The sequence below is a fragment of the Hetaerina americana genome, unplaced genomic scaffold, assembly GCF_022747635.1.
Source record: "Hetaerina americana unplaced genomic scaffold, ioHetAmer1.1.p SCAF_23, whole genome shotgun sequence".
NCBI lineage: Eukaryota > Metazoa > Arthropoda > Insecta > Odonata > Calopterygidae > Hetaerina > Hetaerina americana.
The window spans coordinates 5405244-5430577 of NW_027286797.1; the positions used below are offsets into that span (position 1 = coordinate 5405244).

General features: G+C 38.8%; 1 protein-coding gene across 4 annotated transcripts in view; it reads left to right on the forward strand.

Annotated features, from left to right (window-relative positions):
- The first annotated feature begins 1081 nt into the window (after window positions 1-1081).
- Window positions 1082-25334, forward strand: part of Hr78 (Hormone-receptor-like in 78) — a 65131-nt gene continuing 40878 nt past the window's right edge. For 2 of the 4 annotated variants that reach the window (XM_071586570.1, XM_071586571.1), the window contains exons 1-4: window positions 1082-1140; window positions 6861-6902; window positions 18529-18797; window positions 19426-19629. In XM_071586570.1, coding sequence (XP_071442671.1) covers window positions 18563-18797; window positions 19426-19629 — 439 coding nt within the window. In that variant the 5' untranslated portion in view covers window positions 1082-1140; window positions 6861-6902; window positions 18529-18562. The remainder of the gene's footprint in view (window positions 1141-6860; window positions 6903-18528; window positions 18798-19425; window positions 19630-25334) is intronic. The other 2 variants (XM_071586572.1, XM_071586573.1) reach the window with 1 other exon arrangement.

Sequence of the window (25334 nt, forward strand, 5' to 3'; positions counted from 1 at the left end):
TCTACTGAGGAGGCGGACACAATGATATTTGTATCATCAGCATACAGTATTGAGTCTATCCCCTTAATGAACTTAACCTTATCTGAGAGATAATTGATATAAATTAAAAATAAAATAGGACCAAGTACAGAACCCTGGGGAACACCCCGTGTTACTTCTCTACCAGGAGAAACAAATTTGGAGCCATTTCTTGAGAGCTCAACATACTGATGCCGTTCACTTAGGTAAGATTCAATTCATTTGTAGGGTGTGCCTAATATACCATAGCATTTCAGTTTATACAGGAATAACTGATGATTGACGAGAATCATTCAAAAGCCAAGGGATAAGTTTATTATGGGCCAATTACTCAAAATAAAGCTAAAATTCAGGGATATCGAGGCTAGATTTCAATTAATATAAGTTCAGAATTAGTGCAAATACATGATGCTTACACTTGACGGCAAATCAAAAGGAATTAATGGTGCCAAGTCACTTAATTGCATTAAAAACGATAAAAAATAGAGAACAGAAACAACTGTGGACAACTAGTTCATTCGGCAAAGAATCAATGACAACTCGTTGCATTCTTTGGCTTCAGGTTTTAGAGCCATTGCTACTTTACATTTCACCTAAACACAATTTGTCCATAAATTTTGAATAGGTATTCGTTATGTGACGGTGCATTATGAGAACCGCATTGCATATTTATTGTATAATATTGACGAAGAGCGAAAATATGAACGAAAATAAATCTCACATAATCTGAGGTAGAAATAGTTAACACAGTCTAGCCCATATTATCTACATAGAATTTCAGCATGGAAAACATCCATGTAATTTCATTTAATAATAAGTCCTCAAATTGATGAAATGGAACAACAGGTGAATCAAGTATTTTGCTTCTGAAAAGAAAGGATGACTCTAGCCTTATAAATCACATTTTTACATCTCAAAACAGGAGCATTCAGCTTCAAATACTGCAGTGATTTTACGTGCACCACTTCATCATCATTTAAAAGGTATCGGAATCCCTTGCGCTCGTAAATATTCAAGGCAAAATACCTATATGCATTGTGGGTATTTTCCTTGTAAGTTTGACGTCACGGCTGGCTAGGTCATGAACCCTCAACCTTAACTTAACACTACTTGGGAAAACAGGTACGTAATGTGAGCGTGGATGGTAAATAAAACTATTTAAAATTTTATAGAAGGTATTAATAATGCACAGAACATAATACGTAGTCAGTTACTGTTCGCATAATTGAGGAATAATTCATGAAAACAGTGATGAGTGTGGGCAGCCATGCATATCTTGACACTATAAGTTCGCCCTTTCTCTGTTCAAGCATCTGTTACCTTTAGGTTTATTTGTTATGATTTTATGTCAAGTGATGTAATCATAGCGGGAAAGTCATTACATTTCTGAGCTTTGTTGGGAACTTCGTGTTTATAACATGCCTGCTATCTTACACCATAGTGATTGAATTGACGTGTAAACAAGTCACCTTCCTTTGCATATTTTATGAATTGGGAAATTTATTTCCCATGAAAAATAATTTTAATTTTTACAGAAAGTAATATAGCCTTGTTTTTTGTAATCCTTCCCTTAAATATTTTAGAAGTTGAAGTTTGAATCTTGCGGTTTACCATGCAACTTCCCTTTGATTATTTGGCTAATTTGTCCAACTTTGATGTACTTGTGTCATTAGCAGTTTTGAGAATGATGGAGTAATCAATGTCCTCTTCTTTAAATGAAGTTCATGAACTCCCTTAACATCCTCTGCTAATCACATTCCAAACAAAACAAAAAGGAGCGTGGGTAGAAAGTGTTTATTCATCGTATAATGCATAACGTTTTTGTTTTTTATACTTGGCAAAGCCGCAAATTTCCAGGTAGCTTTTGGCCCTCGTGGTAAAATTCTCATTGTTTAAAATTTCAGGAAGCATGTAATTCAGTTCATTGAGTAACGGAATAGGAATCCATTTTAGACGGTGAAGCACAAATTACATTGAATAAATATGAAAGGTATCCTCTTCTTTCAAATCTGCCTCTAATTCGCCAAAGATTTTCGTCGAAATACGTCAAAACAAACACGAGAAATCCGTAGTTTTGGGAGCCCCGAGGCACCGCATCCCTCGAGGCACTGTGAATTTGGTTCGCTGGGGTACCTCACAATCTCCCCTTCTGTAAATAAGGGATTTGATGCGTCCGATTTTTTATATAAATCCTTCAAAAATTATTATTATCGCCATCATTAGACGAAGCCAAATTGTGGTTGGCGTGACATCATTTTCTTAGTTTTATATCGCCAAAAACGCTCATGTTTTCGGTTCTAGATTAATAGCGTGTCCATTTATATATGTGGGTTTTTGGTGAAGTTCTTATTGGGAAGAATTTTGATTCGCCACATTTCCCACGCTTTGTTCATGAAACCACACAGTTCATGAGACAGTTCAAAGGTAATAAGTACTCCGTGGCACAGTGCTCTGATTTGGATGATTTAGTGAAAATGAATTTTGCGGCATTGGTTTGTGGATGTATCCTGTTGGTCTTAATTTTGTGTGTATGATGGAAATGGCATGCGTTTTGATCAGTTTTTGAAAAATCTTTAATGCTGTGAATGCTTGTATAAGTTTTGTTTAGCCGATTGGTCATGACCTAACTGAAATCTATGCCTGAAAAGCGATTTTGCGTTAACGTGAATAGTATAAACATCCATTGCAGGGGTAATGGTATTTCAGGAGACTATGTTGTGATTAGGTTGGTGCTGACTCCTATTCTCGATCTACCATTTCCTCTATAGTGCATTACTTTTGAATCGGCCAACTACCAGGGTCTGGTGCAGATTGTCAGTTGCCTTGCAATTTTAGCAAGGTTATTCAATCACTACAAGTGTCTGTCCATTTAGCTATTTGAAGACGAACACCACCATAGTGAAATGGCCTGCAAGTAGTTATACATGAATCTAAATATTTTGGGGTTTTGGCAATACTCTTCAACACATGATAGTTGCAGTTGTAGTACCATCTGAAACTGAGGCAGAAGTGATTTCCTGTAATGGTGTAGACATGAGTGGAATTCTGCTTCCGATTTGGAATTAATGGGTGGACCCCATTTGCCATCATTCCTTAAATCAGGCAGAGTTAACTACCGGCTAAAGGTGAACAGAGTTATTGATAAGTAGCCGAAGATAATTAATGGGGGTGTTAGGCTGGGAAAATAAATTCATCTGGGAAATAATTTCAGTAAAGGGATTCACATCCCTTGAGGATGAGATGCCATAACATTTTATGCTATTCCTGTAATTCCTAATGATGAGAGCAGCCAAGGTAATCCAATTTAGTGTGTGAAAAGAGTGAGAATAAAATCTCATATGCATAGATAGTGTGAGTTAAATTGTGAGGAGAACTATTGCAGCAATCAGGTCCATGTAATGTATACATCGCTGAATGGTACAGTGCAGCCATAACTTAAATACGGCTATTGAATAATCATTATGTATTTGTGTCTTTGGTAGACTTTGAGGAAGCATTTGATTGAGTAATTTGGGTGATTTAATAAATGTATTGCAGAAAATAGGAGTAGATTGGTGGATAGGTGCCCTGTCCGCAACATTTCAATTTCATTGACTGCTCAGCAACAAGGGATGTCTGAGGGATCTGAATGGGCAGAGTTAGGAAGAGGAGTAAGACGGTTCCATCATCACCTTTGCTTTTCAACATATTGTTTGTGAGGAAATGGTAAAAGTGGCGTGGGAAGAACTGGAGAGAGGAATGAAAGTTTGTTGACAACTCATGACATCAGGTTTGTGGATGACCATGCTTTAGTTTAGTCAGCCAATTGGTTGCTAGCATTGCTGAGTGCATTGCAATGCCAGTGTGATAGGTATTAGATGAGAATCAATGTGAATTAGAGAAAAGATTGTGGTTTTTGAAAAAGAGGAAAGCTAAGTTAAGTAGTGAAATAGGAGTTCATGAGCTGGAACAGTTTGCTTATCTGGTTTGTGTTTCAGACTGGAATGATCAAAGTGGTTAGGACATAAGATGAAGTATTGCATTAGGCAAAGAAGCTTTCATGAGGAGGGAATTGATGACATATATGTTGACTAAGTAGGTGAAGAAGTTGGCTTTTTAAAACTTAAAAATGATGCGCTTTTGGTGCAGGAACATGGTCACTTAAGCAGGATGTTAGGCATAGATTAGAGGCTTTTGAATTTGGATGTAGAGAAGGATAGAAAAGGTGAAATGGACAGAGAGGCAAACGAAGAAGGAAGTGCTGGGTAAGGGAGGGGGGAAGGGGAGATTGTTGGGAGAAAGCATGTGGAGGCAGGAAATTTGGATTCTAAGCAATTTGATTGGCAATATAATGTTGAAGACTCTATAGGTTAGAATGTTAAGCCAGGGAGGAAGGGGCAGGGATAGGATAGGCATGTTGGATATAATGAAGGAAGGTAGAATGCCTGCTGGATGGACTAAGGGCTAATTGTAGTGTGGAGTTTCAGGATTGTTTTGTTTGGAGAAGCAGGAAAATGTATCATTCTAAAAATTTATGGTCTTGTGTCCATTGAAAATCTATCTTAAATGATTGAATACCTCTAATAATAGCTTTTATCAATAAACCAACTACAGTTAATGTTCCTGAAGGTCAGTTTGGTTGGTGAAGGTATCCAATGGCATGTCAAATTCACACAGGGTCGGGGTGTCAATTCGTTTCCCTGTGCCTCCAATGGTTTACTGGGAGAATCTGGTGCCTGAAAAATCTCTCAGTTTGGGTGAAGCTGAGGAAGCCTATCTCTCTCCCTTCACTCAGACCCTTTTGTCAGTAGCCCAGTGCTCCACCCACTGGGCTACCGTGACCCACTGTTATCAATAAATAGCCTTAAGAAAATAAAAGAAATGAAGTAATTTTTATATAAGACACAATGCAACTAATAATATACACATGCATCTTTGACAAAATATTACTTAGGTGAATTATACTTGATGAATTCTTAAAATCAAATCCATTCCTTCACTTCATTTTTCATGTTTAAAGATAACCAGTGGAGGAATGCCTTAAATTGCCCAAAGAAATGCTTACATAATTTCATTTAAAAATACCCATACCTTCCCTGTATAATGTTAACAATTCCCTCAATCTTCATTGTGTAAAAGAATTAAATTTTCATTGTCTGTAGCCCTTCTGGCTGTCATAGCTCTCTAATTTTTGGTTGTATTCATTTACTCTATATGTGTTGAACTGATCACATGTTTTTTGGGCTTCTCCATCACTTCATTTCTTGCCATCAAAGAAGTGCCTGCAGCCTTGTGGCAAATGCATCACAATGTTCTCATGCGGAACTTTTGATTTAATTTTAATATCTCCTTAAAAAGTTAAATAGTCTGTTTAGTGATGCAAGTATAAAATATTTTCATGAATATATACAGTACATTGATTGGCCTTCCATGATCTAGTTCTGTTGTTGGAGCACATTTAAATGTCTTGTGATTAATTTTCTTGTGATGATGTATTATGCTCTCTCCAAATTTGTTTTTAAAAATTAAGATGCAAGGGGAAGGAAATTCATAATCTGATAATAGTTTTTGGTGCTTGTAAAATATAATTGTTGTTTACTCTTTGTTAAACGTGTGCTGTCATTTATGTGCATCAAGTTGCTTATTTTCTAGTCTGCATGAGTACCCTGTCCGAAGTTATGTAATGTGACCATGATTTGAAATTGATACATTTTTATAATAGCTCTTAATTAATGAGTTGCACTCTGCATTTGTATGACATTTATTGAGCTATATATTACTGTGACACTAGTGAAAACCATTGAAAGTTTTAGTGGTGTGGTTTGACGTTGGATGTTATTAAATAAGTTGAATTTCAATTAACAGAGTAGCCCAGGAGGTTAAGAACATAAACATGTGGCCCAAGGGATTATTAGATTAGGAAATATTTGTGTCATGCATGCTCAGGAAGCTGGCCCAAGTATGTACTAGGTGTGCCAACTCCTTGGTTTTCCTCTATCTTGTGTGCTCTCTGATTGATGTAGCAGTGAGGAAAATCCTGAAAGCCAAGCAGCTTATTGTATTGAAACACCACCTTAGAACCAACTGTAGCCAATATTTACTAAAATAATGCTCAAGTATTTGGATAAATATCAAAAGATGACTGCACTGGATGGGAGAGCTGTAATACATAGACTTCCTCCGCCTATAGATATGATTTACTTCGTCTATCAACCATTTTTCCAAATAAAATGGGGGATCGAGATGGTGCGGGGGCTACCGTACTGGCTTCCCACCCTGAGGGCCCGGGTTGAAATCCCGACGGTGTTGAATATTTTTCAGAGGTATCTCGATCCCTACTTGAGGTGGAGGCTTTGTGGAGGGCACTTTGAGTGAGTACGCCGTCCGTTGGATGGGACGTTAAGCTGCGGACCCCTTGGCGCCTTTCGTAAAGAGTAGGCTAATGCCGACGCCGGGTTTCTCTCCACCCTTAATCCTTTCCTTTCCCTATGGCGCAAATGACCTCAGCTGTCGGTCGCCTCCCCTCAAAACTACTACTACTACTACTCCAGTTAAAATATCTCTTGAATACTTGGAGAATATTTTGAACTTGGATTAGAGTTCCATCTTGGGGGTTAATACCATTAAGTGGTGTGTGTAGCCATAAATTAAAATATACAGACAGAAGTAACCTCTATTGTGGTAACTTTTAAACAACCAAGAGTGTCTCTTTTTACAAACTCATTAACCCTATTTTCCATCAGACTATTTGGTTGTGTTATTTTTTGCGTATAATTTGGTGGTCATTTGTACTTGGGGGCACTTGATCCAATGGAAATAGACATATTACAAAGCAAACTAATAATGGTTTATTTTTTTTATAGCAATGGCTGTAATTTCCTGCTTCCTTCTAAGATGGCATGGAGGTTAGTGAATTTTATGACATTTCCAGCTGAATGAATTGGTTGTAATTGCATTGCCTAACTTTAGAGATCCAGTCAATCAGGTTATATCAATGCTGGCTTATATAATAGTTGAAGTAAATGAAGATTGTGTGTGCATGTGAATGGCCAATTTGCTTTATCCCCTCTTTTTTCGCGAGAATGAATTATATCATTTTTAATTCTTGCTGTGAATTCTCCCTTAAAGACTTTTCAAAATAATTCGGCACACTGCCTTCTTAAATATTCCTTACTTTAATGGTTTAGTTGTCTTGGTCATTTAATGAGTGAAAGCATCCGAAAACCGAACCCCTGCCATAAAACACAGTCTGCTAGAAGCTAGCTTTTTACGTATCGATGCTGCCATCGCTGTGGTAGAACTGCATGGTGACAACTCACAGGCGCATGCAGTTTTGGGGTTATGTCCTTGTTGGTGTGCGGTTGTAGCGGTTTTCATTTGACGGGGCCTCGTATTAGTGATTGATTTTTTGTAAATTATGTTTACTTCTGTCATGGCCTTGATTTGCCTTGGGGAAAAATGATTCCATATATTAATTGGCCCTGCATTTAATGTCCCTAACGTCTCCCTGTGGCCTTGCATGTCAATAATGCGGCACTAGGATTATTCCTTGTGTGCCAGTGTTATACTCAAATTATTCCCATCTCTCACAGATTTACCCATAAAATGTGGGGTGGCCATGGTGAATGTCAAATCATCATTCACACACTGCTTTAAATTCAGTTTAGTCATTCAAGGTCCAATTCATTTTTTTACTCAAGCCTTGCCATTTTCATGGATTGCTTTTTTAGTGAGTAATTACTAATTATTCACCCCACATTCTCTCAAAATTATGCTCACTTTTCCTAAATTTTATATGCCATGTGACTTGTATACATTGACAAATGCACTCGACTGTCTGTTCAATCATTCCTCAAGTATTTGGCTGAAGAATTCGGCTTGGTGCCCTCACTACTTTACTGAACACTTTCCCTGGAATGCTCTAAAATTTATTATGCTGTCCAACACCCGTTTATCTCTCTCTTAATGGCTTTTAATGGGCTCTTCTTTATATTTGTCATGTGACTCGACTTTTTATTAGTAACAGTATGCATTAGCTTATCTTATTCTGTCTTCAGTAATAGAAACACAATGGAGAAAGTTCTGACCAAGAATTGTGCTCATACTGAGGATTTTGATAAATTATTTTCCAGCTTATCCCTAATAAATAAGGTTTTGTGCATCAAATCAAAATGCTATTTCTTTTAGTATTTTAATATCTCTGTAATATTATTAAAAATTGAGAACACCCAGAAAGAAATTCCAGTTCTATGCTTTCTCAAGTAGTATTTAACTCATCGATCATTCTGAAATGCTCTGCTGCTAAGTAGAATCCAAAAAAATCAGCATAACATTAAATGTCTTTGTTTTCTCAACTTCATATGTTTCATTCACTAATGCTAAAATCAGCTTGTTTTTGGTAGATTTTAAGTGAAGCCCTGGTATAAAGCTAATTCCATGCATAATGAGCTCTGTTAGATTCATTGTTGAAATTAACAGCTAAAATTTATATCACCTGTTTTTCTGTGGGGGTTTGGAATGGTGAATTCAAGGCTGTATGGTGTGCACAAGAATCTAGCTTTATTTCTGCATCTCAATTTCAACAAAATGTTCTCTTGAATGGATTACTATAGTGTTGAATATTTTGGAATATTATTGTGGTGGAAAGGGCTTGGTTAAGAAAAGTTTTCAGGTCATAAAATATTTTTCCAAATGGTAAAGACCTAACTCTACTGTGTATTTTACAAGTTTACCAAGTAGCCCACTATTTTAGATTGATGTCCTTGTCTCATTGTTGTGTGGGCAGATGAGACTCGCTCAACTGATGATCCCAGAGTATTGGTAGCCAATGATAGTGAAGAGCTAAATAATTATTTGATGGAAAATGTCAGTCACATGAAAAAGATGTGGCCAGCAAATGCTCTCTTATTTCAGGCAATTACTTGATTTTGCTTTGGTCTTTGGGCATCAAATATTTCTCTGGGTTTTCAAAAACCCAATATTTTGGGCTATAGGGTGCAAGAATTTTTCAGCAATAAATTCTTACATAGTTTTATGGTTTGAAATTGAAATTTGAAATTTATTGATGTTGCGTTGCTCTCTTTTGTAAAATTTATTTCTGATTCCTAAGTGTGCAAATGGGTGGAATCATCGGGAGACCAAGCTATTTTTAGTGTCTTGGTGATGTAAATGCAAATGTTTGCCACTTGTGAATTGATTTCCTTGGGAATAATTTTTCTTCTGCACAAAGTGTCCTTGACCGCGACTCTTACCACAGATCTTCGACTTGCTTTGAGCTGATGCTCTAACTGTCTTGGTCTTTAATGTATGTTCCCATCCCTTTCTCTGATATATCTATGTCCATGTGAATGAATGCACGTTCGCTGTTTGGTGGATGCTAGTGTTTGAATGTGTATTCGGAAATGTGGCTCATTTCCTTTTTCTAGTTGTGTGCGTGCCACGAAACGTTCCTATCCTCTATGGCATTATGTGATTACTTTCCCTGCTATCCTTTCCTCTGGTATCCATCCTCATGTATTTATTTTTCTCTTGGTGGTTGTAATGGCTCCCAAACGCTATCTCCTGGCCAAAGATTCATGGCAGTTGGTTGCATTAACCCTGCGCACCCCCCCCCCCCCCAAAACTCACTTGTGGATACCTTAATTAGTACATCATTGTGGTAAGTCGAAGGTCTGAGATTCAAGCTCCCGTCAAGGAAGCTTTTTTGCCCCGAGTACACACCGATTAACTTTCTGCACTGGCCTAATTTCCCGTCTTATTTGTTTTTCTATCCCTTTCCCCCATATCTATACCTGTATATGTTTCCATCTGTGAATACATCTAACTATACACAGATACACACAGTTGTGTACATGCATGCATGCACTAATAGTGAGTGAATTACTCCAAATACTGCGTAAATCAGTTCACATAGACAGTCACTGAAAGTACTCTAAAGATTTTCTTGAAACTCAATGGGCATTTCATTTCCTGGAGGTGGCCCCTTCTCAGCTGAAGAAGAATGGATTGAAAGTGTGCATTTCTATTGTGGATGGTGCCGGGAATGGCATAGTGGGGGTTAGGCGAGGGAAAATGAGGCGGTAGGATGCAATGCAATGGCTGGAGCTGGATTTAATTTGGTTATGAGGAAGGAATGATTATCTAACAATGGATTAGGCCGATGCTTAGGGAAGTGGAGGCTGTGCAGTTAAAAGAAAATGATTTGAGTCTAGGTGGGTAGAATGACTTTAACGACCAGATAATTAATAATTCAGCGTCTTTGAACTGAGTACTAGATGCGACGCGGGGTTGAACATGTAGGATAGAAACGGAAAAACAATTATCAATGGTAATGTTGTGGCCGAGGGCATGTATGGGGACCAGACGCTGCGATGAGGATGCCCTTCGGTTGACGATGCGGCGGGAAAGAGGATTAGAAGTTTCACTTGGTTAACCAGAGCCTTTCGTTTCACCACGAGGTGAAACGAGAGGCTCTGGTTACATTGTAATGGTTATACGACGCTTTTCAAAGTACAATTGATGTGTAATAAAGTTGAAATTGGGCGTGGGACTGTTAGGGCCGAGGGCAGCGACAAGGTAGCGCATGTACACAGTAATCAGTCGCTGTTCTCGACGCTTGCATAATTCAGTTTGTCCCTACGTATACTGCGGGTGGCTTGTTGAGGGGCCACGAGAGGCATTAGTGCTTACTACGCCAAATGTGTGTGCCGAAATAGATGAAAGAAAATAATTAAAATATTCTAGATGCATGATATAAATTATGAATAATCAATTGGAACAAAGCTTAAGAAACAATTGACAATAGCACCCAGAAGAGTTTCAGGGAAATAAAATGTAATTCAGTTGTTGAAGCACCTAATAACCTTATTACCACAAAATCACTGAGGGCATTTAGCAGAGTGAAGTTTCTTGGGAAGTTGGTTGTTGAGGTCTCTGTTGGGAGTTAGGCATTGCTTGTCTAAATGTCAGACGTAAAAAGAATAATAAGATTAATTGATTGTATTTGCTCTTCAGTTTGAGTTAAATATCCACAAAGTGAGAAGGTGGATTAGGAAAATTATGTTAAAGGAAAATAAGAGATGGCTGTAGTCCGGGGCGCAGTTCCTTCTTTCTGCAGAGGCAGGTGGTCTTGCCACCAAAAATGTCTGAATGCCTGTGAGTGCCCTTCTTTATGTTTTTTGATATTTTTGTTGCCGAATGCCTTCTCACAACTTCGTTTGGAATTAGTATTCACATCCGTGAGACTTTTGTGCAAGATAAAAACACACACACACCCACTCACCCACACACATATATACTACCTTGATCAAAAAGTTCCCGGAATAACCACCGTGTGGCGCTCCCATCGTTCCGATTTGAGTTCTGTTTTTTTTGTTAAATTGGTACATCTGTTGTTGATATTCCCTTTAAATCTTAGTGTAATAACTTGACATTTGCAAAAGTTTCGTGGCCAAGAGTACATCTATCTCTGTGTGTGTTGGCGATTTTTTACAATTGCAGAAATGGATTTAAATTTGCAACAACGAACTTGTATTAAATTTTGCGTAAAAAACGGATTTAGTGGCGCACGGACGTTGGAAATGTTGGAAAAGTGTTTCGGCAACGATTCTCTAAAAAAAACGGTCGTTTACCAGTGGCACGAGCGGTTCAGAAGTGGTCGTGAGTCAATCGAAGATGATGAACGCAGTGGCAGACCATCGACATCGAAAGTCGGTGAAAAAATTGGTAAAGTAAAAGAAATGTTGGTCAATAACCGCAAATTAACCATCAGAGAAATAGCGGAGGACTTGAACATTGCCTATGGATCCGCCCAAGACATTGTGGTTAATGATTTGGGTTTCCGTCGTGTAGCAGCAAAGTTGGTGCCAAAAGACCTCAATTTCATGCAAAAAAGAGACCGTGTTGACGTCGCAAAAGACATGATTTGCGAGGCTGAATCCGATCCCACATTCATCAAAAGGATCATTACTGGAGACGAGACGTGGGTTTATGAGTACGACACGCAATCCAGACATCAGGCAAGTGAATGGCGTTCACCAAATGAGCCGAGACCAAAAAAACCACGTCGTTTTCAGTCAAAAAAGAAGGCAATGCTGACGGTTTTCATGGATTACAACGGTGTAGTGCATCATGAATTTTTGCCAGACAGTAAACAAAGAGTATTATTTGGGCGTTATGAGACGTTTGCGTGAAGCAATTCGCCAAAAGAGACCAGAAATGTGGGCAGAAAACTCGTGGATTTTGCACCATGATAACGCACCGTCGCACAGTGCTATCATTATTCGTAATTTTTTGACGAAAAATGCAACAAATACCATCCAACAGCCACCGAATTCACCTGATTTGGCTCCCTGTGACTTCTTTCTGTTCAATCGAGTTAAAAAACCATTACAGGGAACGCGTTTTAGCAGCCGAGAGGAAGTAATGGAAAAATCGCAGGAAGCACTGATGGACATACCGAAAACCGAATATAAAAAATGTTTCGAGGATTGGATCAAGCGCTGGCATAAGTGTGTTGCAGTCGATGGGGATTACTTTGAAGGGGACAATATAGATTTAGATGAATAAACTTGTATTTTTAATTTTCTGAATAAATTCCGGGAAATTTTTGATCAAGGTAGTATGTACATCAGATCTTCCTGGGAAACCATAGCCGGCACAGGGAAAGGAACTGGCCCCCCTACCCTGATGTGTGAATTTCACACGCCGTCGGGCTAAGTACTGGGTGAACTCTACCATCACCTACCAAACCGACCCTCAGGTTGATTACTGTGTTTATGGTTTATATATGTATGTATATATATATGTATATATATATATGTATATATAAAATGTATGTATATGTATATATGTGTATATATATATCTATATATATGTATATATATATATATGTATATATATATGTATATATATGTATATATATACATATATAATTATATATATATATGTATATATATGTATATATATGTATATATGTGTATATATATATATATATATATATATATATATATATATATATATATATATATATATGTACATATACACGCACACACACCATAGACGATATAAAATGGTGCCTTAATAGAGTATAACAGGTGATGGTTGAGGTCACCAAGCCCGATGGCATGTGAAATTCACAGATCAATTCTTTACACCTAAGTCTATTTTGGTGTTTAAACCAAGAGTTCATTACGGTTGAACCCTGTCACCTGCAGATTTCAAATGCTTCCTCTCCCTTCATCAATCTTCGCTGCTGAACAGTAGTCTTCCACCTCACTATCAACTCTTTCTTTGTACACTGCTGCATTCCATCCCCCATCACTATCAAATGTTTTCCTCCAGGAACAGTCCCGGTTTTGTCCTATGCTGATTGTGTACCGTGTCTACTTCTTCTTCCCTATGATTGCTTGGTGCACTGTAGACCTGAACAATAACCAAGTTTTTGTATCAGCTTTTACTTTACTAATGTAAATCAATGTCTCTTTTGTTTGCTATCCTTCTACCTACCTATTTTATTTGAAAAGTTGAAAAAGATTATTCAGACATTTGAGTTTTCTATTAGTGACCAACTGTCAATCTGTTCTGTTCCGTCAATCATGTCCATCCACGTCCACTTCAAGCTGCCACGGGGACTTGTGGCAGGGGGTGTTAGCCATTGTGTTAATGAGACAATGAGATTTGAGTTTCATTTAATTTTCGCGGAAATGACAGCTGGTTTCCCACTGTTGCAGAAACGAGTTGTGCGCATGCGACAGTCCATTTCCATGAACATGTCTTCGTTTCGTCTACCGGGGTAATAGGGTCAAACTTAATGCAAATGTTAATATAAATAGTTTGAGTCGTGTATGAAATATTGGTGCTTTAAACTTCTATCAGTCTTCTTTTTCTAATTAATAATGCTGCGCTTTTCGTTTTAATAGAGATGTTTCGCGAAACGAGCTGCTTATTTTAATGCCAAAATTAGGTCCCTCGCGGGGTACCAAATTCTTGACGCGTATTCAAGGTGGTGAAAAAATTGAAAGGAGTATTAGCCCATGGTTAATACTCCTTTCATTTTTCATTCGAATATTTCTCCACTATTCGTGCGATGAATCGAGTTTCTTGGTTGCTGCCGCCTGCACACGTTTATAACGTGCTGTCCTTAGATGAGGTCCAATGCTAGCTAATATGACTCCCCTATTTTACTTGGTTCGCTATCACTTCTCTTTATCCCACTTGGGTCTATTGGTGTAAGGATAAGTGGATCGATTTTCTCGAGCATAGATACATGCATACTATTTTCAGATTCCATTGGAGACTTCATTTGTGGCACTTAATATGTTGAGATCGCTAGAATCAGGCACACATTTCGTGTCATTACCTTTATCATCGTAGATCATAGCGCCATGACAGCAGCTGACAATATTATCAACGAATAAATGACGTTGCTAATTATTTTAGAATTGGTATGGTTTAAGTAAATGAGTAAAAATTACTGCTCTGATGTATAATTTCGTAAAGGTTAAGGCATGAACCGTAGTGACAGTGCATTTCCATTGGGAACGTGAAGGGCAATAAATAGCTCAAGGAGTTGCAAGCGTTGATTGATAACATGGACCTTATCTCTGAGCGAAAGGTTAGTGATAGCGCCTTGTATCAATTACATATAGGCTTGAAAAAAGCCTGCTCGTTCAGCCGTGTCTTTTTCTATAAAAATATTTTCTTATTATTTTACCTGCCCATTACATTTTGTCTTTTTACTTTTACCTTTGTCCGTTTATAATTTTTATCGCTCTTAAATCTGTCCGATGCTGGAGTTTTTCAGGCTACACTGTTTGGTGCTCACTGTGTCTCACTCTACGGCGTATGACATTCGCGAGTGTACTCCCGATTAGCAAAGACCTCGTGTCCGGCAATCTCGAGGTTACACCTTGACATACGACACTCGACAGAGAAACAATGCGAATTTAGATGAGCATTCGAAGATTGGCTTTTTGGTAGGGAAGGACAAGGGCATTCCCGGGTGCCTTATCCAGCAGGTCACCGCTGGATTCGTGCGGAATAACCTTGAGAAGCCAAGTAACTCAATTACACGTAAGTTCCGGTGGCGACTAGTTCAATTTACTTTCCGTCGTGGGATGAAGTATATCGTGAACGGTGCAATTTTTAGGGATGGCTGATATCAGTTCAACCGGAACTCCATATAATACGTTTTTCGGCCGGTCCTTTCTGAATTTGAAATGCGGTCGAATCTCGGGATTATTTTACTTCTGTCATAGTCAGTATGATATTACCTCAGCTGTTATTCTAAGAGCAATTACATTTCCATGCCGAAGAACTGTTTCCCTGGTAGGTGACATCGTGTGTAACTGCTCTCTTAGTATTTGCTCAAAGGCGCGTCGAGGGCGGTCATGTTTCGTTTCCCGATTGTTCTTATCCCGGTTAGAATGTTGGTATAACTCACCTCGCTATCGCTCGTTATCGGCGAGACCCCGTCCGTGTCTGTTTGACTACCTTTCTGTGGTCTCTCGATGAAACCTATACACCTGCGACCGTCCTTCGCGGAGAACGTGAACTTCGACTGTGAGCGTTTTGAAATTAATCCTAAGGCGTTTTATTTGTCCTAAGCTATATTCCTTTGGCTGTGATGACATTCTCTCTTAAGTCTACGAGGTGAGTGTATTCATATTTGTTCAGTGAAGCCCGTTGGTGCGTTTTATTACCGCAGCGATAGTCATTTAACGTGTAAATTTATGATTAATGTCGTATGTTCCCAGGTTGAGTGTGGACTTGGACGGTTTTTAGCCGTTTTCCCCCCTCCCCCCTCACAGCTCATCCCCGGCGTGGTCATTGGGGATACTCGGTAATGCAGAGAATCCCTCCTTTGGCATTTGACAGTGCTTCCAGTAGCCTTGAAGAATGTGATAATTGAAATTTGTAACACACTCATTTTCTTTTGAAAATGGGAATGGCTTCTGTGTTCTTGCTATGAAATTAATCGCGATGGATCTGTTCTGAGGGAGTGTTCTTGCAGAAAATTATGCCATCCACGGAAACCCATGGTACACCAGCATTATTAACGCATTAGGCCTTCGCCAGCACTGGCTTTTCCCATTCCCACACTCTCATTATATCTTCCATACCATGATTATCCTGCTAATCGTAAAATGTCGTGAACATCCGCAAGCTCTCTATTGTGCCAGTTATCATTATATCCATGGGAGCTACAGTAATATTCTTTTAGATTGGTTAGATGGATCTATTTGGCCACATTGTGTGAGCATAGTGCTGTTAGTGTAATGGCCTCTCATTTTTTGGTGTATAACTTGAATTGTATGTGTAGCTGAGCAATGTGACTTGAAATTTATGAAAGGTTAAACAATTTATGTATACCCGGGGGGGTATATTTTTTATTCATGTTTTATATAGTTTCATGCAAAATATATGCCCATAGTAATTATCAGTATTATCAGAAGATAATTTTGGCATATAGTAAAATATTTTCTTTACAAATGGATGTCATCCAATTTGTGTACCACAATTTACTCAGTGTGTGGCATTCCCATTTTATACGAAAAAAGTGAAAATTGTCTTTTTACCAATTGTAATGCAGCCTTAGTTTCATGTGTAACAATTTACTAATTTATTTTCATTGTCAATGCAAAGGTTTCTTTGCCTCATAGGATACACATTCAGGGAAGCGAATGAGTGTGTAATGTTTTGTTGTGGTGCAATTAATTCAGATCCACTGATTGTTTTTGAATTCCCAGAATAGAAATGTCTTTAGGCATTTGTTGAAACATAATATGCTCATCTGAAATTTTTGCATGTTTAGAAAATAGAATTGCATCAAACATTTGGAGATGTATGCTCATTGCCCTCCTTCATTTGCTGGTTCCGCGGAGAATACATTGTCTGTGATTCCCTATTTGGTGGTTGCTAAGTTGTGTTATTTGATATTAAACAATCATATTTTTCAACACGTTAACAATTACTGTCATTTTATGAAAGAATTAGTGATGGAGTCAATGATGAGCACAAGATAATGAAACTAAAGCGTGGACGGAAGCTGAATGTGCCCGTCTTGTCCTACTGGCCATGTTGAGTTATTGAGGAGAGAACTGGATGTAACAAATATTTCCTTGGTGAATGTAAATCATTTGATTGTTATTAATTATTTTGCAGATTTTATGTATAAAAGTTTTGCAAAAAGGTTAAAAATATTTAAGATGGACTGGGCATCGAGTCATTTGAGGAGAGAAAGGATACTTAAGGACTCTGGAACAGAAAGCTTTGATGTGATAAGGCAAGATCATAGTTGAATGGTTTGAAAAGTGGAGGTGATGGGGCACAGTCCACCTCCAACAATTCATGGCATCCATTGCGAGGAAATGCATGCCTGGGCATGATTATAAGCAAGTAAGACAAGGGGATGATGAAAGGTTGGAGAACAGTAAAATATGTCAGGATTTTTCAGTTGGCCCAGTCTTGGCGAAGGTCAGAAGTGTGAAGAATTTCAGCCATGCTGAATCAAGTTTGAATAGTAGAAGATAAAATTTAATGAAAATAAAGCAAAAATAAGAAAATATAAAAGGTAGAGGAGATGTATGCTATAGAGAAATTGAAGTAAGATTGGATGAGGGTTGAGCTACCTAATGTATTAATGAGAGCATGGAAAATATTTTCAGATGAAGAGATAATGATGTAGTTATGTATGTTTCAAGTCTTAAGACGAGTGATATCGTCTCAGGAGCAGAGGATCATGTGTGAATGTGACCAAAATGACAAACACACACCAAGTTTTCGTTCCTAAATATGGGAATCAAAGAGTGGAACCAGCTGCCTGATGAACTCTTTAAGACCTTACCCAAAAGCATTAAATCATTTAGGCGTGAATGTAAAAGGTATACATGATGGGATTGTTCAATGCAATACGGCAGAAGGTGTATGGCTGTATCACAATATATTGTTTTTTCTTATTTTTTTTATTTTGTAAGTCTACTATATGACTAAATGACACTATGATATGTTTTAAGACTGACTACTGCATTAGTTTATAGCTCTTGTTATATCATGTCATTGCCACCCGGCTTATCGCCTAACAGCAATGTATCCTAAATAAATAAAATGAAAGGAGGCTAAATAGCAGTAATAGCAAAAGGGGCAAAAGCGATCCCACTGAGTTGTGCCAGTGACCATTAGCCTTAGATACAGGTACTACCATGGAGCTGAGAAGTGAAAATGAAATGAATGTTTGAATTGGTTTAGGAAATGGAGAATTCCTGAAGATTCCTGTTTCTCCTCCTGAATATTGATTTTAACATATCACTTTGGCTTGAAATTTTCTTTCATTTTCTGGGGGCCATTTACCCTCGTAGGGTTCCTTAATGTAAAGAAATCTGCAAGCTAAGACTCTTGGGAAAACTGATTTAAAACTTTAATTGGTTTGCTTTTTATGGAAATTTTCAAATGGTTCGTGTTGTTTTAGGTCTGTTACATATTTCCCCTGCTGTAGTGGTGGTAATGGTTAAATTGTGTTGCATGTGGTTCCAGAGCGGACGAGTGCAAGGGTTGAGCCTCATACCTGATGGATGGGATGGAAGACTTCATGGACTTTGAGAGCAGGGTTAGTGGTGACTTGCCACACACCCTTAAGATGGAGAGTGGTGATGAAAGTCCTCAGCAAATGCAGCATGGGTCCATCCCAAGTTCCCATCCCAGTAATGAATTGGATGTAAAAACGTGTATCAATGTGCCAGATAAAGTTCGGTCCATTTGTTTGGCTGTGGAATTGTGTGTAGTTTGTGGTGACAGAGCATCTGGTGAGGAGATATTTTTAATTTATTTTCGAGTGGTTACTGCCTATTTATATTTTAAACTATTTCAAATGTTTTCAGTGTGTTCCTCATTGGCACATAATTGGCTTAAGTTTTAAATTTTATTATTAGGTTCACTGTTAAATGAGAACTTCTTCTGTTCGTTTTTGTCTAGCGGAATTATATTTTGGCCTAGTGAGAGAAGCAGTGGGATTGTTTTCAGGATCCCCTTCTTTATTTTGCATATGTTTGGTTATTATTTTGCTATATCACCCAAACACTATCACTATACCTTTTTGTAAAAGTATGAAATTTCATTATTTTGTTTGTTTTCGTAGTGTCAATGGTTGAATAAGGTGTCTTTGAAACATTTTCCTGTTGAGAATGTCACTTAAACTTATGTAAGGTTATGCACTGTTTGGATATGCTGTTTTATAAGGCCTATGATATATTGATTCAAATCATTATCTTAAAAGTTCTATTATTTGCTGACCCTTGTGTGACTTAGGATGAGATTAATTGGGTTTTTTGTTTCTGTCACTGGCCATATTGCATTTTCATTCATCATAAAACTGTAGTTGTTTGCTTCTCAGTTTTCTTCATTTCGTTCTAAAATTCTGTCCATTTGTTTCAGGGAGGCATTATGGGGCTGTCAGCTGTGAAGGGTGCAAGGGGTTCTTTAAAAGGTCCATTAGGAAAAAGTTAGGATATCAGTGCCGTGGCAGCAAAAACTGTGAAGTGACAAAACACCATCGGAACCGTTGTCAGTACTGTCGCCTCAAGAAGTGCCTTGCCATGGGCATGCGAAGTGATTGTAAGGATCTCAAAAGTTCATTGGGTGATTTGTGTTTATAATTTTATCTGTTCTATTTTTACATAACAGTGAAATAATTTGGCGTTTATTAATTGTTGCACCTATAATGCCGATCATCAAAATAATTTTCAATGCAGGGAATGAAATTTTGTTAGCAGTAAATTTAAACTTCATATCATTTTGATTCTTGGAAAATTATTGGAGGGATTAAGTGTATTATACTCATAGATTTACTCCTTTTCTTTGAGATTCCAGTATGTTGCACATTGCATCATATAAATTTTCAGTGGGGAAGTGGGATTGGAAGAAGATTAACTTAGTACTCTTCAGCATCTGATAAACCCTTGGTGCTTTAGTTTACCAGCATGATTTTTGATTTCTGTGACTCGTTACCTCGAGACTTTTCGTCTCATACCAGTAGCATCATACCTATTTTTTAAGCATAAAAACATGTTAGATGAGGTGTTAAGGTAAGAGGGTTTAGGAACTGTGTGGTGTGCATAAAATACCATGCAAAATTTAACTTAGAGCGGCATTTTCTTAGTATCCTATATCTCATGCTATTTCAATGTTAGCCTGATTGTATCCCATGCCCCGGTTGAGAGTTAGGCAATTGGTGTGCTCTGCCCTGACTTGTGTGTCTTTTTCACTGGCTCTGCTGAGATCTCTCTCTTAATGGTATGAAAGTTATGACTACTATATAACTACTTTGGGTGACTATGTAACATATTAGCTAATTTCACTTAAAAATTTGTACAGAAGTATTTGAAGCTCATTTAACTCATGTTGTATTGCTTGGTTGATGAGGTTCTGTTCCTTGATAGCCTAGAAAATAATATAATTTCTGTAATTGAGTTATAAAAGCAAGTTTTTGTTTAGAATGGCATGTTTGCTTATAAAGTCTCATTCAATTATAACAGTTATGAGCAAACATTGTGCAAGGAATAGAATTGATTTATTTTCAACTTTGATAGTGAATTATTTATCAACACAAGATCCACTCTCTCATTTATAGTTTTGTTACTCTGTGTGACATGTACTTATTCATGTTGTGTATGCTTCATGCATCAGAACAGCTCATAGATGGCATATAGTATGGTATGAGAGAAGGCCATTAAAAAATGATGCCACCAAGCCCACCATACAGTTATCCAACAGTTGTTACCTTGCATGAACACTTAATTAGGCTTGAAAGCTGGTTTATGAAATTTTAAGCTCCTAAGTTCACCCTTGATAAACCCCAATCTAGCAGGGTTTGTTTCATAAAATATTGTGTGGTAGATGTTTGATAAATGTTAGTATCTGCAAGGATCCATCAAGTAAAATGGGTGCCAGCCAGGTAACACCTGCACTGTGCGGCCTAATAGTGATTTAGGTTTTGTTTGAAAGAATTTATTTTTCTGGGAGGGAGACAACAAAGAACCGTGAAAGCATAATGCTATGCATAATTCTTTCATTTTTTCTTTGAGAATGGTATGGCAGGGATTTCCATTTTCTGGATTATTTCTCTTCCATTCTGGTAAACAAATGCCTACTGAACTTATGTTTCATTTTATGGAAAAATAATTATTAACTAGTGGCTAATTAAGTGCTAGTGGCTTCGTGTAATGTGAGGAAGTATTATGTAAAACACATAAGTATATTCTAACTCTTATAATTAAAATAATTATAAAAGGGTCTCCCTCCCCGGACTACAACCTTGACGTGGTGGAAGGGCTTGTGCGTTCCAATAATCCCTAGAGCTGTGCTGGCGGGAGTAATGATAATTGCTCCTGGTAGGGTCACCCATGCCAGATAGGTTGAAGATTAGGAGCCAGATGAAAGGTAGTCCACTCAGTGTCTGTTCCTCAGTGAGGCGGCTGCAATGGCATGACCCCAGTGAGGCGGCCGGTAAGTGATGGTGTCACGTTAAAAACACTATTGAGGAAGGCAACGGGAAACCACCTCAATTATCATTCCCAAGATTTAAATGATGGACAATACAGAGATTTTGAGTCCTGGCAACCACGGGGCTTGGCCCAATCGGCCGTGTGTCATGCCTGACAGTGGGGGAGGCAAGGCTTCCACGGTCGTCATCCCACGAAACCCTTGCATGGGAAAACCAGAAGCAGCAGGGCAAAAGATGCAGGAGAAGAAGACCAAATTAGTTAGAATAAGAATGTGGAATGTTAGGACAATGATGAGGGTAGGGAAATTGGAGAATATTAAGCGAGAGATGGAAAGGGGAAAAATAGATAGTTTAGGTCTATGCAAGGTGAGATGGAAGGATAGCGGGGATTACTGGAGTGATAATTATAGAATAATATACAGTGGCGGGGACGAGAGCCAACGAGGGGTTGCAATAGTATTAAATGAAGAGGTAGGAAGAAGCATAGTCAACTTAGAACAGGTAACGGATAGAATATTACTAGTAGAGATAAAAGCAGAACCGACGAACTTGGTTATTATTCAGGTATACATACCATGCAGAGGAAGAGGTCGAGAGGATGTACAATCAATTAATTGAAGGACATAATCGCTTGTGTTCCTGCAGGGAAGCATTTGATAGTGATGGAGGATTGGAATACGACGGTAGGCTAAGGAAGAGATGGTGATGAGGTGGGGGACTATGGATAAGGCACGTGGAATGACTGCGGGGAGAAAGCAGTTGAGTTCTCCAGGAGACAGGGTCTAGTCATCACCAGCACTTGGTTTAGACACCACAAAAGATGCAGGTATCCATGGAAAATGCCAGGTGACTCAGAAAGGTATCATCTAGATTATATCCTGGTTAGGTGCAGGTTTAGGAAGAGTGTGATAAATTCGCACAGCTACCCGGGAGCGGATGCGGACTCTTGACCACAATTTAGTTGTTATGAAATGTAGCGTCTGTTTCAAAAAGATAAGGCAGGGGTGGCGGTTTAGGAAATGGAATGCAGAAGCGTGAAATGGATTGACAAGGAAGGAGGAACAGCAGGCTGTAGAGCAAACCATGAAGGACGGTAAAGAGTAAAGAGTACTATGTACTATCAAAGAAAAATGGGAATCCATCAAGAAAGGGATATCGCAAGCCGTAAAAGACATTATAGGAACCGTTAACGGAAAAAGGGCCAGGAAACTGTGGATCATGGATGAGATGATTGCAAAGATGTATGAGGGAGGAACATGGAAGAAAGTAAACACAGAGTTAGGCAAAATGAAGTATAAAGAGCTAAATAATGAATTGAGACAGGTGACAAATAAAGCAAAAGAAGTATGGTGGAAGATGCAGTGTGAGGATATAGAAAGTTTGTAGAGGAAGGGGGAGAAGTAAGAAAGGGAGATCTATGCTAACAGTTGGAGATAAGGCGGGTAAGATAAAAGTTGACAAAGGAAAGATCCAAGAGAGATGGAAGGAATATATAGTAGAACTGTATAGTAAAGAACTGAGACCAACAAAGTTGGACATAGAAAAGGAACATGATGTAGTGGGAGGTAGCTTAGGTCCAGGCATACTAGACAATGAGATAGAAAGGGCATTAAGGGAGATGAAACTAAATAAGGCCGTGGGGGTGGATAACATTCCCGCGGAACTATTGAAATGTCTAGGAAAACGTGGGAGGAAGAGGCTATATGAGCTATATGAGTAGAGCAAATGATTACTTAGGGGATGATCAGTTTGGGTTTAGGAAGGGGAGAGGTAAGCGTGATGCCATTGCAGTAATGAGATTATTAATCGAGAGGAATGTAGAATAAAACCAGGAGGTATTTGCCGGTATCGTAGATTTCAAAAAAGCGTTTGATAGAGTGAATTGGGAAAAATTAATGAGCATATTGCAGAAAATAGGAATAGATTGGAGGGAAAGGAGGCTAATCCGCAACCTGTAAATGTCTCAGACTGCTCAGGTGCGAGTGGGGAACGGGAAGTCCGGTATGGCAGTGTTAGGAAGAGGTGTAAGGCAGGGTTGCCCATTATCACCGTTGCTGTTCAACCTGTATGTAGAGGAAATGATTAAAGAGGCATGGGATGAACTGGAGGTAGGAATGAAAGTGGGCGGGGAATGAGTGAAATCAGTTAAGTTCGCTGATGACCAAGCTTTAGTTTTTCAGTCAGCCAAGGGGTTGCAAGCATTGCTGAGTAAATTGGAAATTTAGTGCGACAGGTATGGGATGAGAATCAAAATTAATAAAACAAAGGTTATGCGATTTTCTAGATAGAAAAAGGCTAAGCTAAACATTAAAAGAGGAGAGCCAAAGCTAGATCAGGTAGAACAGTTGACGTATCTAGGAAGTGTTTTGGACCAACACGGTCAAAGTAGTAGGGGCGTAAGGAGAAGAATTGCGCTAGGCAAAGAGGCTTTCACAAGGAGGAGGGAGTTGATGAGATGGACGTTGGGTAAGGATATTAAGAAAAGACTCTTAAAAACTTTGATATGGAGCGTAGCTATGTACGGCGCGGAAACGTGGTCATTGAAGCAGGAGGATAGACGTAGACTGGAGGCTTTTGAAATGTGGGTGTGGAGAAGAATGGAGAAGGGGAAATGGACAGAGAAGAAACCAAATGAGGAAGTACTTGGTAGGGTGGGTGAAGAGAGGGGTTTGTTGGGAGAAATCCTATGGAGGCAGGAAAAGTGGATGAGGGGGGCTTTGACCGGGAGCGGGATGTTGAAGAGTGTGATGGAGGGGAGAATGTTAGGCAAACGAGGAAAGGGAAGGAACAGGATCGGGATGTTGGGCGGGATGAAGGGAGGAAGAAAGTACTGGGAGTTGAAGAGGGGTCTGATGTAGAGTAGGATGTTGTGTTTTGCTAGGGGTCACAAATTATTTAATTAGTAATTATGTCCATCCAAAAACCTACCTTAACCGGTAGATTACCTAATAAAAAAAAGGTCTATGATTCCAGTTTAAAAGTATACCATCTATGTAGTGGACCCAGAAGGTTTAGTGTGTATTACCCTTAATGTTGAAGTATTTTAAATGTGTGCATTCGTGTGTTTATGCATGCATACAAGCATACATACATTTATAAAGGGATACATACGCACACATGCATACACTTGTAAATGGGTGCATACACACACGTACATGTAAGTACATTTAAAAACAGCTTATGGAAGGTAGGTGATACCAATTATAACTTGAGGACAAAACATGTAGGAGGAACACTTTAGAAAAGTTACATGAAACACACTCAGTGTCTGGCTATCCACTCCTCAACCATCTTGGAGTGGGGTTCGGGGGCCTTGCACAAGCACACACACGGGGGATCAGAATGGTGCGGTGGCTAACGTACTGGCTTCCTACTCAGAGGGCCCGGGTTCAAAACCCAGAGGTGGCAGTAATTTTGAGTGGTATCCAAATCCCTACTTGAGGTGCTTTGTGGAGGGCACTTTCTGTGAATACGCCGTCCGTCGGATGGGACGTTAAGCTGTGGACCCCTTGGCACCTTTTTCATTAAGAGGAGGCTGATGGTGACTTAGGGTTTCTCTCCACCCTTCATCCTTTCCTGTCCATCCCCAATGGCGCAAATGACCTCAGCTGTCGGTCGCCTCCCACAAAAACCACTACTGCTACAAGCACACATACACAGACACGCACACCTATATTGCATATGTACTCCATGCAAAAGCTTGAAAAGTGGGGAAAATAATTCAAAAGAATGTAGGCATGAAGAAGGAAATAGGTGACAGACATAAGGGACAAACAAATAGTTAGTCAGTAGGTACGAGGATGTGGACTTGAAGTATTAAAAGGTTTCCTGGATCAGGTTG